This window comes from Rissa tridactyla, chromosome 19 (assembly GCF_028500815.1).
Source record: "Rissa tridactyla isolate bRisTri1 chromosome 19, bRisTri1.patW.cur.20221130, whole genome shotgun sequence".
NCBI lineage: Eukaryota > Metazoa > Chordata > Aves > Charadriiformes > Laridae > Rissa > Rissa tridactyla.
Genome location: NC_071484.1, coordinates 2,690,918 through 2,702,998, shown reverse-complemented (window position 1 = coordinate 2,702,998; position 12,081 = coordinate 2,690,918). Strand labels below are relative to the sequence as shown.

The window sequence follows — 12,081 nt, the reverse complement described above, 5'->3', positions numbered from 1 at the left end:
CGTGGTCCGGCACTCCCCCCGCGCCACCCCGGGGCCAGACGCTGGCGTTACCACGTCCATCCAGCTCCGGGTGGCATCTCCGGTTCGGCAGGACCCGCCGAGGTGCCGGCGCTCGGCACCGCAGGGAGCAGGGGAACACGCCAGACCTGTTCTACCAACCCCTCCGCCCTCCGCAAAGCCCAGCTCCCAACCCCTGGGGACGCGCCAGGCAGCCGTCACCGGCTCCCGAGCTGCCCTTGCCGCCACGCTGCCTCCTCCCCATCATCTCCGGGGCTTTGGGGAGGTCGGAGATGAGCCGCCAGCGGCTCAGCGGCGCCGAAATCGGGGTCACCCACATTTGGGTTTGTTCTCATTTGCCAAAGCTCAATTTTGCAGCTGAAATCTCATCGTTTCATTAAATATCTCAGCAGCTCATTAAATATTTTGCATTTAATTCCCCGATCCTGATTTGCAAACTTCAGTGGGGATGGGGATGGCCACCACGACGCTGTCCCAGAGGTGTTCCCAGGAGGACAGATGTCACCAGGACCATGCGTGAGGACCAGGGCTTTCACCCAGAGCTGTCCCACGCCCGCAACAGGCTCTGCTATGGGGCAGGCTGTCTGTGGGGACCTCAAGGTCTGGATCCCACCATGAGCGTCCCACCCACATGCCGGGGTGAAACCTGGGTGCTGTTGGAGCACCCATGTTCATGCTGGCAACACCTTCCTGACCACAGCTGGAAAATGGTTCAAGGACCTTCCCTGCTGGGAAGCTCCAGGGATGGGATCCCAACCTGGGAATGAAGGGCAGCAGTGGAAACCCCAACCCAGAAGAGCCGGTGAGGACAAGGTGGTGGTGGTGGGACAGGCTGTGCCAGGCTTTGATCTCAAAGGCCCCACCAGGTCCCTCCTGACTTGGGGTGGGATGTCCCATATCAAGGGCAAGAGTGATCAGCGCAGTAGGCAGGGCTGGGCAGGATGGGGTTGACCTGAAGGACAGCTGTGGCTCCCCATCCCCAGGAGAAGCAGGGATGAGGCCAATGGTACCATCTCCTGGCCATGGCAAGGGCTGCAACGGCGAGATGAAGGCCGTGAAAGCTGGGCAGAAAATGGGGGCTGTGCACCAGGGCTTGTGGCCCTTTGTGCTCAGGGAGGTGTTTCACGAGAAATTCAGGGTTGGGCTGATCCCCACAGGCAGGGCCCTGAGCTGCAAAGAGGGACCCCCAGTCCTGGCGTCTGTGTTGGACCTCAGTGCTGGAGGTCCTTGGTGCAGGTAGGACATGGCAGTCCTTGCACCAGGAGGATGAGGTGGGGGGAGAATCCTGCTCACCCCTCATCTCAGCCCCACAGGCTGAGGTGCCTCTGGAGGTGGTAGACCAACCAGAGTGCCTTGGTGAGACCCTGCCCTTCTCTCGGGCCAGCCCTGCACGACCCATCCTGGGCACCACACCTTGGGGTGATGGTTGTTGAGCTCCTGTGACCACAAAGAGCCTCCTGACCTTCCCCCAGAGCCTGGCCAGGACTTGGCCATGTCCTTTGAGAGGTGAGGACACCCCGCTTCCCTCAGGGAGCTTTGCTGAGGGACGAGTGTGTCACAACTCGGGTGTTCCTGGTGTTCCCTCATCACCTGCAGCTTCTGTCCTCATGTAACTGCCTTGGCATCTGTTGCTACCAAGTCCTCGTGCTCTCGTGTCTTCTCTGCGTTCACCACTTTTCCGGGGTTTGACCTGCGGTACGCGAAGGCTTTTATCTGACAACTGAAATTACCTGGTGGCTGTTCGCTCCCTGCTATAATAGTCCTTAAAAAAAAAAATTCTAGAAATGACGTGTTCAAATAATAGTCTTCAGGACGTGCCCAGGGCTAATTATTTTTTTTTTTTTTTTTTTTAACATTAAGGTTGACTTCAGACTTAGGTTTGCTTTCTTAATTCATTTTAATTCACTGGAAAACACTCAAGCAGGACATAGTGCTCTTCTGTTGGTTTTTTCTCCTGAATCTTCAGGTCCACAAAAAAAAATAAAATAAAAATACTATTTCTCGATGTCAGACCTACGCAGGCAACATTTCCTCATCCGAAAGAGCATTCCTAGACCTCGATTGCGCAGCCCAAAATAAACCCAAGGTTATCGTGATAACTTGGCACTGCAGGGTTCAGCTCCAGAAGTTTGAGGGTGCTTGGACAGCTGACCCCCACCTCACGCACCCCCGCGGAGCCGGACCGAGGGGTACCTGAGACAGGGAGGGAACCGTTTCTCAAGGTTCCCCAAGGTCGTAGAATCACAGAACGTGTTGGGTGGGAAGGGACCTCTAAAGGCCATCTAGTCCAACCCCCTGCAGTGAGCAGGGACATCTTCAACTAGATCAGGTCGCTCAGAGCCTCATCCAGCCTGGCCTTGAATGTCTCCAGGGTTGGGGCCTCCACCCCCTCTCTGGGCAACCTGGGCCAGTGTCTCACCACCCTCAGTGTCAAGAACTTCTTCCTAATGGCTGATCTAACCCTGCCCTGCTCTAGTTTAAACCATTGCCCTTCGGCCTATCGCTACCTGCCCTCGCAAGCAGATCATCGCTCTTCCTCTCCACCGCCAGGGAGGATTTCCCATTTGAAGGCCTTCTCCGAAGCTGTGCGGCTGAAGTGAAGGTCAACCCAAGAGCCTTCCTTGATGGAAGGGTCAAGATCTTAATTCCTTTGTCTCCAAGGTGCTGAGATTGGATTTCTATTTTCAGTGCTGCTGAATTTCTCGGCGGCTGTAATGAGTTCCAGGTTTAACTCCGCTCTTCGTTTAGCCCGTTGCTTTCTCAAGGGCACATTTTAATGCGTTAAGCCCGGGGAAGCAGTGGAAGGAGAAGAAATGTGTGCCTTCTGTAGGTAAATCAGCTTCTTCTATAGGTAAATCAATGTTTACCGTGTAAACCACAGGATCACAGAGAGAAAACTCACGTCTGGAGTTCTGGGACATGGATTTTCAGGGCTGGGAGGAGTTTGGAAAACAGATGAAGATAAACATAGTCCCCAACCAGAAATATTTTGGTAATGTCACATGGTAAATAGCTCATCAAGGGATTGATTATACGTAACTTGGTGTTTGCTTATCATCTGCAGCTTGGAGGCATTCGGCTTGGCTCCCAGGGGATGCGTGTGAGTTCAGAGTCTGTGTAACGAGGAAAACACGGAATAAATAACGGGCAAAAATTAGGATACGATGTGTGTGAACATCGGGAGAAGAGCAGCAGAGGAGAAAGGGGTTCCTCAGCCCCTCTGTGTTACTCGGGAAGGGAAAACAAATGCCGAGGAGCGAATATGGAATACTTTTGTTTGTTTGTTTGTTTCTAAGGAGCTTCTCCTCCAACTCAGAGCAGTGAAGCCACTTCTCCTGCTGAAAACACGGGAGGAACAGAAAGAACGTGAGCTCTCTCAGGAGATGTCTCACCCGACCATTAAAGAGCCAGGGTTGAACCCTGTGAGGAATGACCTAGAGTGTGCTGGGCAATGGAAACATCAAGGTGGCCACACCATCGTTGTGGGGAGGGGGCCTCTCTAAAAGGGCTCCCCGTGCTCCAGATGTAGGTCTGGGCACCCGCTTCCAAACTAAATTCCTTCTTGAGTTCCGTCTGCTGTATCCAACATGGGAAGAGACCACCAAGCCTCCGGCTTCCTTCCCGTGGTCAGATGTACCCAGAAGCAGCCATCAGCCGTGGACGTCATTCACAGGAACAGGCTTTTGCCGCAAAAATTCAAGTCGGGCCTGGGCGCCGATAAAGCCTTGTCAGCTGGAGAGTCGACACCACAAAAATGGGACAGGAAGGTGACAGCATCCCTCTCCGTCAGCCCAAAAGCAGAGCAGATAAGAGGCATGAAGTGTCCCTCAAGCAAGGGGTCACAGGCGCTCCGGCTGCTCTGTCCCTCTCCAGAGGCAGCAGGATGCCGAATCCCGATATGGAAACCTCCTGCCCTGGTGGCCATCAGCTTCCTAGAGGGTTCAGCAAACTATCCGAAAGCGGGTTCGTTATCACCGCTCCAGGAGGGGCTCTGATGGCTGGTGTCCCTTTCATCTGCGTCCCGTGGGTGATCGTGGCCAGAGCTCTCAGATGCGCGTCCCCGCTGTGGTTGCCAGAGTGGGCGGATTCGGTTCTGCTTAATAAAAACAACACTTTTCTCCTACCCCCTGGTGGCCTCGCTCAGCAGGGGAGGAGGAAGAGGAAGGAAGGGTCGAAGTGTGCCTCAGCCCTGCGTTGTGTGGCACGGCCACCCGGTGGCAGCGGGCACAGGCCTGGGCCACTCCGACCCCACCAGGGCACCTTCACCAGCCCTCCAGCTCCAGCATGTGCTGGGGGAGAGCAGCCCCCAGCCCAGCTTCAACCGGAGGTAGGTTTTCACAGAATCACAGAGTGGTTGAGTGTGGAAGGAACCCCTGGAGGTCAGCTGGTCCATCACAAGTCGCCCAGGATCACTGCTAGACTGCTTTTTAGTATCTCCAAGGATGGAGATCACACAGCCTCCCTGGGCAACCTCTGCCAGCGCTCCGTCACCGGTAAAAAAGTGTTTCCTGAGGTTCAGATGGAACCTCCTGTGTTTCAGTTGGTGCCCGTGGCCTCTGGTCCTGCCACTGGGCACCACTGAGAAGAGCTCCTCATCCTAACCAGCCTTCAGGTATTTCGTGGAATGGTTTGGGTTGGAAGGGAACTTAAAGACCACCCAGTGCCACCCCCTGCCCTGGGCAGGGACACCTCCCACCAGCCCAGGTTGCTCCAAGCCCCGTCCAACCTGGCCTTGAACCCCTCCAGGGATGGGGCAGCCACAGCTTCTCTGGGCAACCTGGGCCAGAGGCTCACCACCCTCAGAGGTAAAAATTTCTTCCTAATCTCTAACCTAAATCTCCCCTCTTCCAGATTTTAAAATCATTCCCCCTCGTCCCATGGCTCCCCTCCCTGCTCCAGAGTCCCTCCCCAGCTTTCCTGGAGCCCCTTTAGGGACTGGAAGGGGCTCCAAGGTCTCCGCGGAGCCTTCTCTTCCCCAGGCTGAACCCCCCCAGCTCTCTCAGCCTGTCCCCACAGCAGAGGGGCTCCAGCCCTCCCAGCATCTCCGGGGCCTCCTCTGGCCCCGCTCCAACAGCTCCGTGTCCTTCTGTTGTTGGTGACCCCAGAGCTGGAGGCAGCTCCCTCAGCCTTTCCTCATAGGTAAGGTGCTCCAGCCTCTTCATCTTCCTCTCTTGTACTGGGGAGCCCAGAACACAACACAGTCCTGCAGGTGTGGCCTCACCAGTGCTGAATAAAGGGAAGGATCACCTCCCTCCACCTGCCCGCAACACCTCATCTAATGCAGCCCAGGACACCCTTCACCTTCTTTGCAGCAAGGACAGATTGCTGGCTCGTGGTCAACCTGGTGTCCACCAGGACGCCCAGGTCCATTCCCGCCAAGCTGCTGCCCAGCTGGGCGCCCCCCAGCATGCACTGGGGAAGAACAAGCCCAGGCCCCAGTCTGTGCACTTCTTGTTGAAGGAGAAGGGTGCCCCAACCCCAATTTCTGCCCAAGTTGCCTCCTTAGGAGGAGGTTGGAGGTCACAGGGCAGTTTCTGGGCTCCTTCTAGCCCTGCTGGTACCGGAGTTGGCCCAGAAAGGGAGAGACCAGAAGCCCCAGGGCTCACCCTGGCTCCTCCTGCCTGGGGGCTCAGGACACAACACCGTCCCCCCTGGATGAGGAGGGAAGGTGCTTCCAAGCAGGGGTCACCAGGGTAGCTGCTAGAGCTGTCCCCTACTCAGTCCCGGTGCCACCACCCCTCCTGGAGAAGATAAGGGTGGTGGCCCAGGTGGAGGAATAGCCTGGTGCCAGCTCCCAAAGGGTGGACACAGCTTGGGCAGCTCTTTCCCACCCCTCCCAGCGATTTTTTTTGTGGGGGGAAAAAAGGAGCGGCACAGGGAGTGCAGAGATCCTCGGTGCTTTATTGGTGACAGGCGGCCACGCAGAGAGGATCGCTGGTTCCTTGGTGGGGACAGCAAGCGTGGGACACCGTGGCACCCTAGAGCTCACCAAGAGGAGAGGAGCCCTGGGGTCCGGGTCTACCCAGAGCTGCTGGAGGAGGCGTCACCCCCATCGCTCCCCGCTCCTCACTCACCAGCTGCTCTAGGTGGCCCGGGGCTGGGGTGACATGGCCACGCTGCCACTGCCCTCTGCTTCCCGTGCACTCCCACCTTCCTCCTCCTCTTGGCTCGCCGGCAGCTCCGAGAAGCTGGGTCCTCGTTGGAGCAGAGACCCAGAGGCTTGGTTCTCCTCCGGGCTGCAGCCCAGGTCTGTGGGCAGATGGACAGAGGGAAAGGTGAGGATTTGGCCAAGTTCAACCTCCCTCCGCCGCTGGAGGAACACACGTGGCACCCATGGACCAGGTCCTGCGGGGATCAGCTCTGGATCTCAGAGTCCCACACAGATCCCAGCCCCACAGAGCAGGGTGCGCCCATTCCAAAGCTGCATCGGAGATTGCTCCTCGGGGATGGAGAGGACCTTGGGGCGCCGAAGCTGGAGCAGCAATGCCACACCGGGGACGTGGCCGGGTGCTCAGTGGCACGGGGGCAGGTTGGAACAAAAGCGTGGGAAGCCACCCGGGAGCACGAGTTGGGGGTGGCAGAGCGGAGAGAGTGGGTTGATGGGGTGTGTTGGGGATGACGCTTTGGGGGCCATCACCTTCCTCATCCTGAGCCTCCGATGCTTTCCTCTCCGGGCTCTGGGACAGCAGGGTGAACCTGTTGAGGGCCAGCAGAGCTTTGCCTGTTTTCTGGAGAGAAGAGAAGGAGCACTGAGCCCCACCAGAGCCACCCTCATCCCCACGTCCTCATCATTCCCCCCCCCACCAGGTACCTGCCACTTCCGACGGGTCAAGAACTGCCTGATCCTCTCCTTCGACAGCGCCTTGGTGGTGCTGGGCTGGGGCTGCTGCAGCCAGGGGTGCAGCAGAGCCCCCGCGCTGGAGAGACGGCGGCTGGGGGCAAACGAGGTGGTCACAAGGGGACCTCTCCACCATCAGACCCTCAGCTGCTGGCACAGCCCCATGGAGCATCCCCTCCACCGACCCCATTCAGTTCCCATCTCCTTGGCACCCCAAAAGCCAGCCCGGTTCCATCTCAGCACCCCACAGCCACCCGCCAGGTCCTACCAGGGGTCCTTCTGCAGCAGTTGGCTGATGAAGTCCTTGGCCTGCTGGGAGATCTCCGAGAAGGTCTCCTCCTCGAAGTCCCACCGGGCAGCTGTGATGTTGCTAAGCGTCTCCATGTCATTGTCCCCCTGGAAGGGGGACTCCCCGCTCAGCCTGGAGAGGTGACACAAGGACATGAGTGACAGCTCAGCCCCCTCCTGCCTGACCTGTTGTCCCCAGGAGGCCACTCACAGGATGTAGCAGATGACACCAACGCTCCACATGTCCGTGGAGAAGCCTACGGGCTCAAAGGCGACCACTTCTGGAGCCATGAACTCAGGGGTGCCGTGTAACACCTTCACAGGGGTTTCTGGAGCTGTGAAGAAGACGGAGACCATGGAGCAAATGTCCAGCTGGGAGCTCCCCAGGTCAGCCCAGCAGCACCCCAATGCATGCCAGGTGGATGAGCCCCTGCATCCAGGTGGTCCTCCAGGACCCATCACAGGTCTTGGTGATCTCCTAGAGCATCTCTGGGTGCTGGGCACCCTCAGGGGTGAGGGTCTCAGGGGTCTCCCCCTCAGAGGCAGGGCTGGGGACACGCAGGTTTCCCCAGAGCATCTCACAGTCACCAGAAAGGGCCCTGATCTGGTGCCACGGGGCTGCCTGTCCCAAAGGCATGGGCAGGAGGATGCCAAGCTCCTTGCTGACGTGCCCAGAGGGATTGTGTCCCTGTGATGGTGACAGCCCCTGCCCTGGTGCCCCAAGACCCCCCCCCTCCTCGCTTACCCAGCTTCCGCGCCAAGCCAAAGTCGATGATCTTGAGCCAGTGGCTGCTGGGGCTGACACAGACGATGTTCTCGGGTTTGAGGTCAAGGTGGACGACGGCTTGGCCATGCATGAACTGCAGCCCCTCCAGGATCTGCCGCATGTACTGGGTGCTGCTGGGCTCTGTGTGCTCAAAGTCATCGTCCACGATGCGCTCAAAGAGCTCCCCGCCTGCCACGCTGGGGGAGGACATGGTGCTGGGGACCCTGCTGGGGTCTACCAGCCCCGAGGAGGAGAAGCCCCACCAGGGAACCCAGGCTCAACACTCTGGGAGGATATCACCACCTGCATCTTCAGGGTCTTCAGGTTCTCCATCCATCCTGCCCCCCACGCCAGCACCCCACAGTGCCGGGATCCCTTCCCGCCTGCCACACTGGGGGAGGACAAAGTGGGGGGGACCCTACTGAGGTCTGCCAGCCCCAAGGAGAAGCCCCACCAGGGAACCCAGCAGTCTGGGAACATCCCACCACCCATACCTCCAGGATCCACAGGTTTTCCTTCCATCCCACGCCCCATGCCAACACCCCACAGTGCAGGGACCCCTCCCCACCTTTAATGGTCTCCCTGGCAGAGCCCAGCACTGTCCCCACCACCCCCAAACTTGACTCTGTCCCCCCCTTCACTCACTACTCCATCACCATCACCAGCTCGGCGGGGCCCTGGAAGGCGGCGAGGCACTGCACGAGGCGCGGGTGATGCAGCAGGTTCATGAGCTCCACCTCAGCCCGAGCTGCCTGCTTCTCTTTAGCCGTCCGCGTCCGGAAATATTTCCCGGCTCGGATTTTGCCGGTGGCTTTTTCCTGCAGCCGGTACACCGTCCCGAATTTTCCCCTGGGAGGGAGCCGGGGGGAGGGATGGAGGAGCCATCACCACCGCCGCCACCACCACCCTGCATCCCCCCATCCCTTGGACAGCCATGGGCCACCCCCAAGCGAGGGGGACGTTGGGACCCCCACTCACTCTCCCAGCTTCTCCAGCTGCGTGTACACATCCGAAACCTTCTCCTGGCTGTTGACGACCACATCGCGGTATTCAAAGGTCTCCTCGCCTCCTGGGAGGGATGGAGTGGGGTGGTCCGTGCACGGATCCCTCACGCTTTGGGGACCAGCTGCCTGCGCTTCCCCTCCAGCACGTATTTCTGTGCTCCCCCCCTACCCCCCCCAGCTCCATCTACCCCCCCACGCGGTGCAGATGGGACCAGGGAGGGGACATGGGGACAGGGGCTTCTGCCACAGGAGCTCCTGGAGTGGCCCAGCACCCTGCAAATCAGGTTTTGGGGCAAAAGATGCTTTTAGGATCAAAAACCCAAGCGAAAAGAGGCCATTAAAGAGGATAGGATGAAGAGTGGTGCTGATTTTGGGGGGGGGGGGTGGGGGGGGTTCACACCAGCTCTGGGGTCCCCATGCAAAGCCTGCGCCTCCCCCGGGCCAGACCGAGGGCCGTTCCGTACCTTCTGCCTGGGACATGGTGGTGCCACCAGTTCCCGGCGGGCGCCGGCGCGGTCAGGACGGGTGCTGGATGCAGGGCTGGGGGTGCTGAGGCAGGCGATGCCCGTGTGTCCGCTCCGGCTTCTCCCCGGAGCCCCGCACCGTCTCCCTGCCGTGCGAGACCACCGGCATCTCCGCACCCGGACCCGCACTCCCGTCCCACCCAAGAGCCGACATCCCGATGGACCCAGAGAGACCCAGGAAGGGGCCCAACCCGATCCCAAAGCCAGGACCCTCCCCAGGTGGGGACAACCTCTTCCCAGTAGCGCCTTCGGCTCAAAGCCAACGTTTTTCCCGTGCCCCGTCTTGCATCAGCCAGGAAATCCCCAGGAAAAGCCACATTTCTAGGGCAAAGGACTTGTTTCCTTACGCACATCCCCTCTTCGCTCCATCCAGGAGGACAGGGTGACGGCACCCAAAGGCGATGGGTGTCAGCACCCAAACCCCAAGCCAAAAGCCACAGCACTGACCTGTCACCGTCCGGTTCCGTCCTGTCCCAGGCCACCAGCAGGTCCCTGATCCTTCCCGGTCACTGGGGAGCCATCAGGGAGCTGGGGGGGGGGCGGAAGGAAGGGGCAATGCTGGGAGTTGAGGACCGCTGGGACCACAGGGATGGGGATGTCTCGGGGATGTCTCCGGGCACAGCCGGGAGCATCCCTCCCGCTACGGCGGTGCTGGGAACAGCCCCGGCTCTCCCCTCCCTTTCCTTCCCAGCGGAGAGTTTCCGGACTGGGGGATAAACAACTACCAGCACCATCGCTGAGCCCTCCCCAAACCGCATCCACCGCCATGGTCCCAAACCCCCCCCGACACCCCATTTAGCACCACGCGGGGTCGTGGGTCTGTGACACCACCGGGGGTGGTGGGGGGGGACGGTTTGGCCACAGAAATCCCAAGGAGGGATCTGCAGAGACCTGCCGCACCTCATCACATGGCAGAGCTCAGCCATCCCAGCACGTATCCCAGCCTCGGAGCTTCTCGGGAGCTAAATGCACGGCAGCCCGGCCCCGGCACACCCCCGCCTCCTTCCCCACCCCCGGGTGGGGTCCCGCAGATGGGCTGAGCCCCCACACCTGATCCCCTCTTCCCACCTCCACCTGCAGCCAACACCCCGCCGGAGCCACCGCTCTCCCCAAAACCCACCCCGGGCTGCAGGCTTCCCCGGCTGAGCTCGGCTCCGGGGGAATGTGGTGTTGCAAAACTCCTCTGGGCCTCCGAAGCCAGTGGTTTGAAGGAAAAATGGGGTTTTCCAGCCTTTTTTTCCGCAAAAGCAGGACTGCACGGCCACTCCGGCACCCAGGGTGCTGCCGTGCCTCAGTTTCCCCTGCTATAAAGTGGGAATAACACCCTGATTTCCTCCCGGAGCTGACTCCAGACCCGCAGATCGGGCGGCAGCACAGCGGGGGGGGGGATGTGTCCTCCTGGGGCAGCTCCATGTCACAGCGTCCCCCCGAGAAGGGGGGGGTGTCACCCCGGGGTTACCTGCTGTCCCAAGCCGGGTCTCGCGGGCGATGCGGGGCTCTGCCAGCGTCAGCAGAAGCGTCGCCGCCGCCGCTCCCACGCTCCGCGCAAAGTCCACGGCCGCCGGCAGAGCGTCGGGGACAAGCGTCCCCAGCGCCGGGGTGATGGCAGAGCCACCGCCGCCTCACCGCTCACCCATCACCGTGACCTTGCCACCGGCGGGGCAGAGCCGCGGGGTGGGGGTGCCGTGGCCTGGGCGGGAAGGGGGTCCCCACTCGTGGGCGAGGGATGTGGCGGATGCTCCCGGCTCGGCGATGCCGTCAGCGCGCTCAGCGCGACCCCGCTGGGATATCGACTGCCGTGGCCGGGCACGCTGGGGACAGGAGTAAGGACACGGCGGTGGCCTGGCTGGGGACAGGCAGTGGGGCGGTGATGGAGCGCGGCTGGCCGCATCCTGCCTGGCGGTGGGGACACGGCCGGGATGATGTCCGGCATCGCCAGTGGTGGCTCCCGACCCCGCTTGGCTCCGAGCCCCTCGGCAGGGCAGGATGAGGCCGTGGGGGTGATGCCGGGCTGCTCCCAGAGGCAGGATACAGCCCTGGAATGTGAGGGATCCCAGCAGCCACTTGATGTCAGTGTTGGCCCGATGCTGGTCCCGGTGACGTGCAGGAAAAATGAGCAGGAAAAAAAATGGCTGGGAGGGGGGAAAAAAAAAATTGGGGTCTGGGGGGACCTGTGGAGGGGTGACAGCGAGGACACGCCGGGATCCGGCGCTCGGCTGGAGGGTGAATCCCTCGGGAGCCGCTCCCCACCCTTCTGGATGGAGCCGCATCCATGGGACGACCCCGTGACGCCGCAGTCCCTGGGGATGCCACGGGGCACCTGGGTGACCCCACGGTGACGGGCCACCGCCCTGCACACCCTCCGGACTCAGCTTCTTCCCACCAATGGATACAGATATATTTTTTTCCCGGCATCCATGAGGATAACGAAGGGCTGAAGGCCAAGCGTGGGTCTGGGCAGAACGGCCATCCCCGGCCCTCATCCCGCACCGGTGGTTATCCCGCTCCCAGCCTTTAATTCCCAGGGGAACGCAGCCCGGCTCAGCCTCCCCCGAGCCCGCGTGGGGACAACGTTTAATTTTCAAGCTCTAATTTCCCCTCGATCTCCTCTCCCGGAGCATCCCCAGGAGTTTAAGACCAACG

General features: G+C 60.5%; 1 protein-coding gene across 5 annotated transcripts; it reads right to left on the bottom strand.

The window, feature by feature from the left end:
- Positions 1 to 3,023: 3,023 nt before the first annotated feature.
- Positions 3,024 to 10,597, bottom strand: LOC128919289 (myosin light chain kinase, smooth muscle-like). 5 transcript variants are annotated; one of them, XM_054224505.1, is made up of 11 exons: positions 9,886 to 10,061; positions 9,379 to 9,524; positions 8,889 to 8,979; positions 8,556 to 8,759; positions 7,890 to 8,107; positions 7,356 to 7,479; positions 7,125 to 7,277; positions 6,830 to 6,950; positions 6,656 to 6,746; positions 6,093 to 6,267; positions 3,024 to 3,131 (listed from the first exon to the last, which is right to left on the bottom strand). In XM_054224505.1, exons 2-10 carry the CDS (start codon positions 9,392 to 9,394, stop codon positions 6,101 to 6,103), a joined length of 1,185 nt encoding a protein of 394 aa, XP_054080480.1. In that variant the 5' UTR covers positions 9,395 to 9,524; positions 9,886 to 10,061; the 3' UTR covers positions 3,024 to 3,131; positions 6,093 to 6,100. The 5 variants fall into 5 exon arrangements, with proteins under 5 accessions (XP_054080480.1, XP_054080479.1, XP_054080478.1 ...); XM_054224504.1 differs by lacking the exon at positions 3,024 to 3,131 and adding an exon at positions 5,902 to 5,996; XM_054224503.1 differs by lacking the exon at positions 3,024 to 3,131 and adding an exon at positions 10,559 to 10,597 and having other exon boundaries at positions 5,915 to 6,267; positions 9,886 to 9,966.
- Between the last annotated feature and the right edge of the window lie 1,484 nt (positions 10,598 to 12,081).

Coding starts and splice junctions, on each gene's coding strand:
- LOC128919289 (XM_054224503.1), bottom strand. Junction 7,480..7,889: donor TGGCTTGGCGCGGAAGCTGG/GTAAGCGAGGAG, acceptor TCTTCTTCACAG/CTCCAGAAACCCCTGTGAAG. Junction 7,278..7,355: donor GGTGTCATCTGCTACATCCT/GTGAGTGGCCTC, acceptor TCACCTCTCCAG/GCTGAGCGGGGAGTCCCCCT.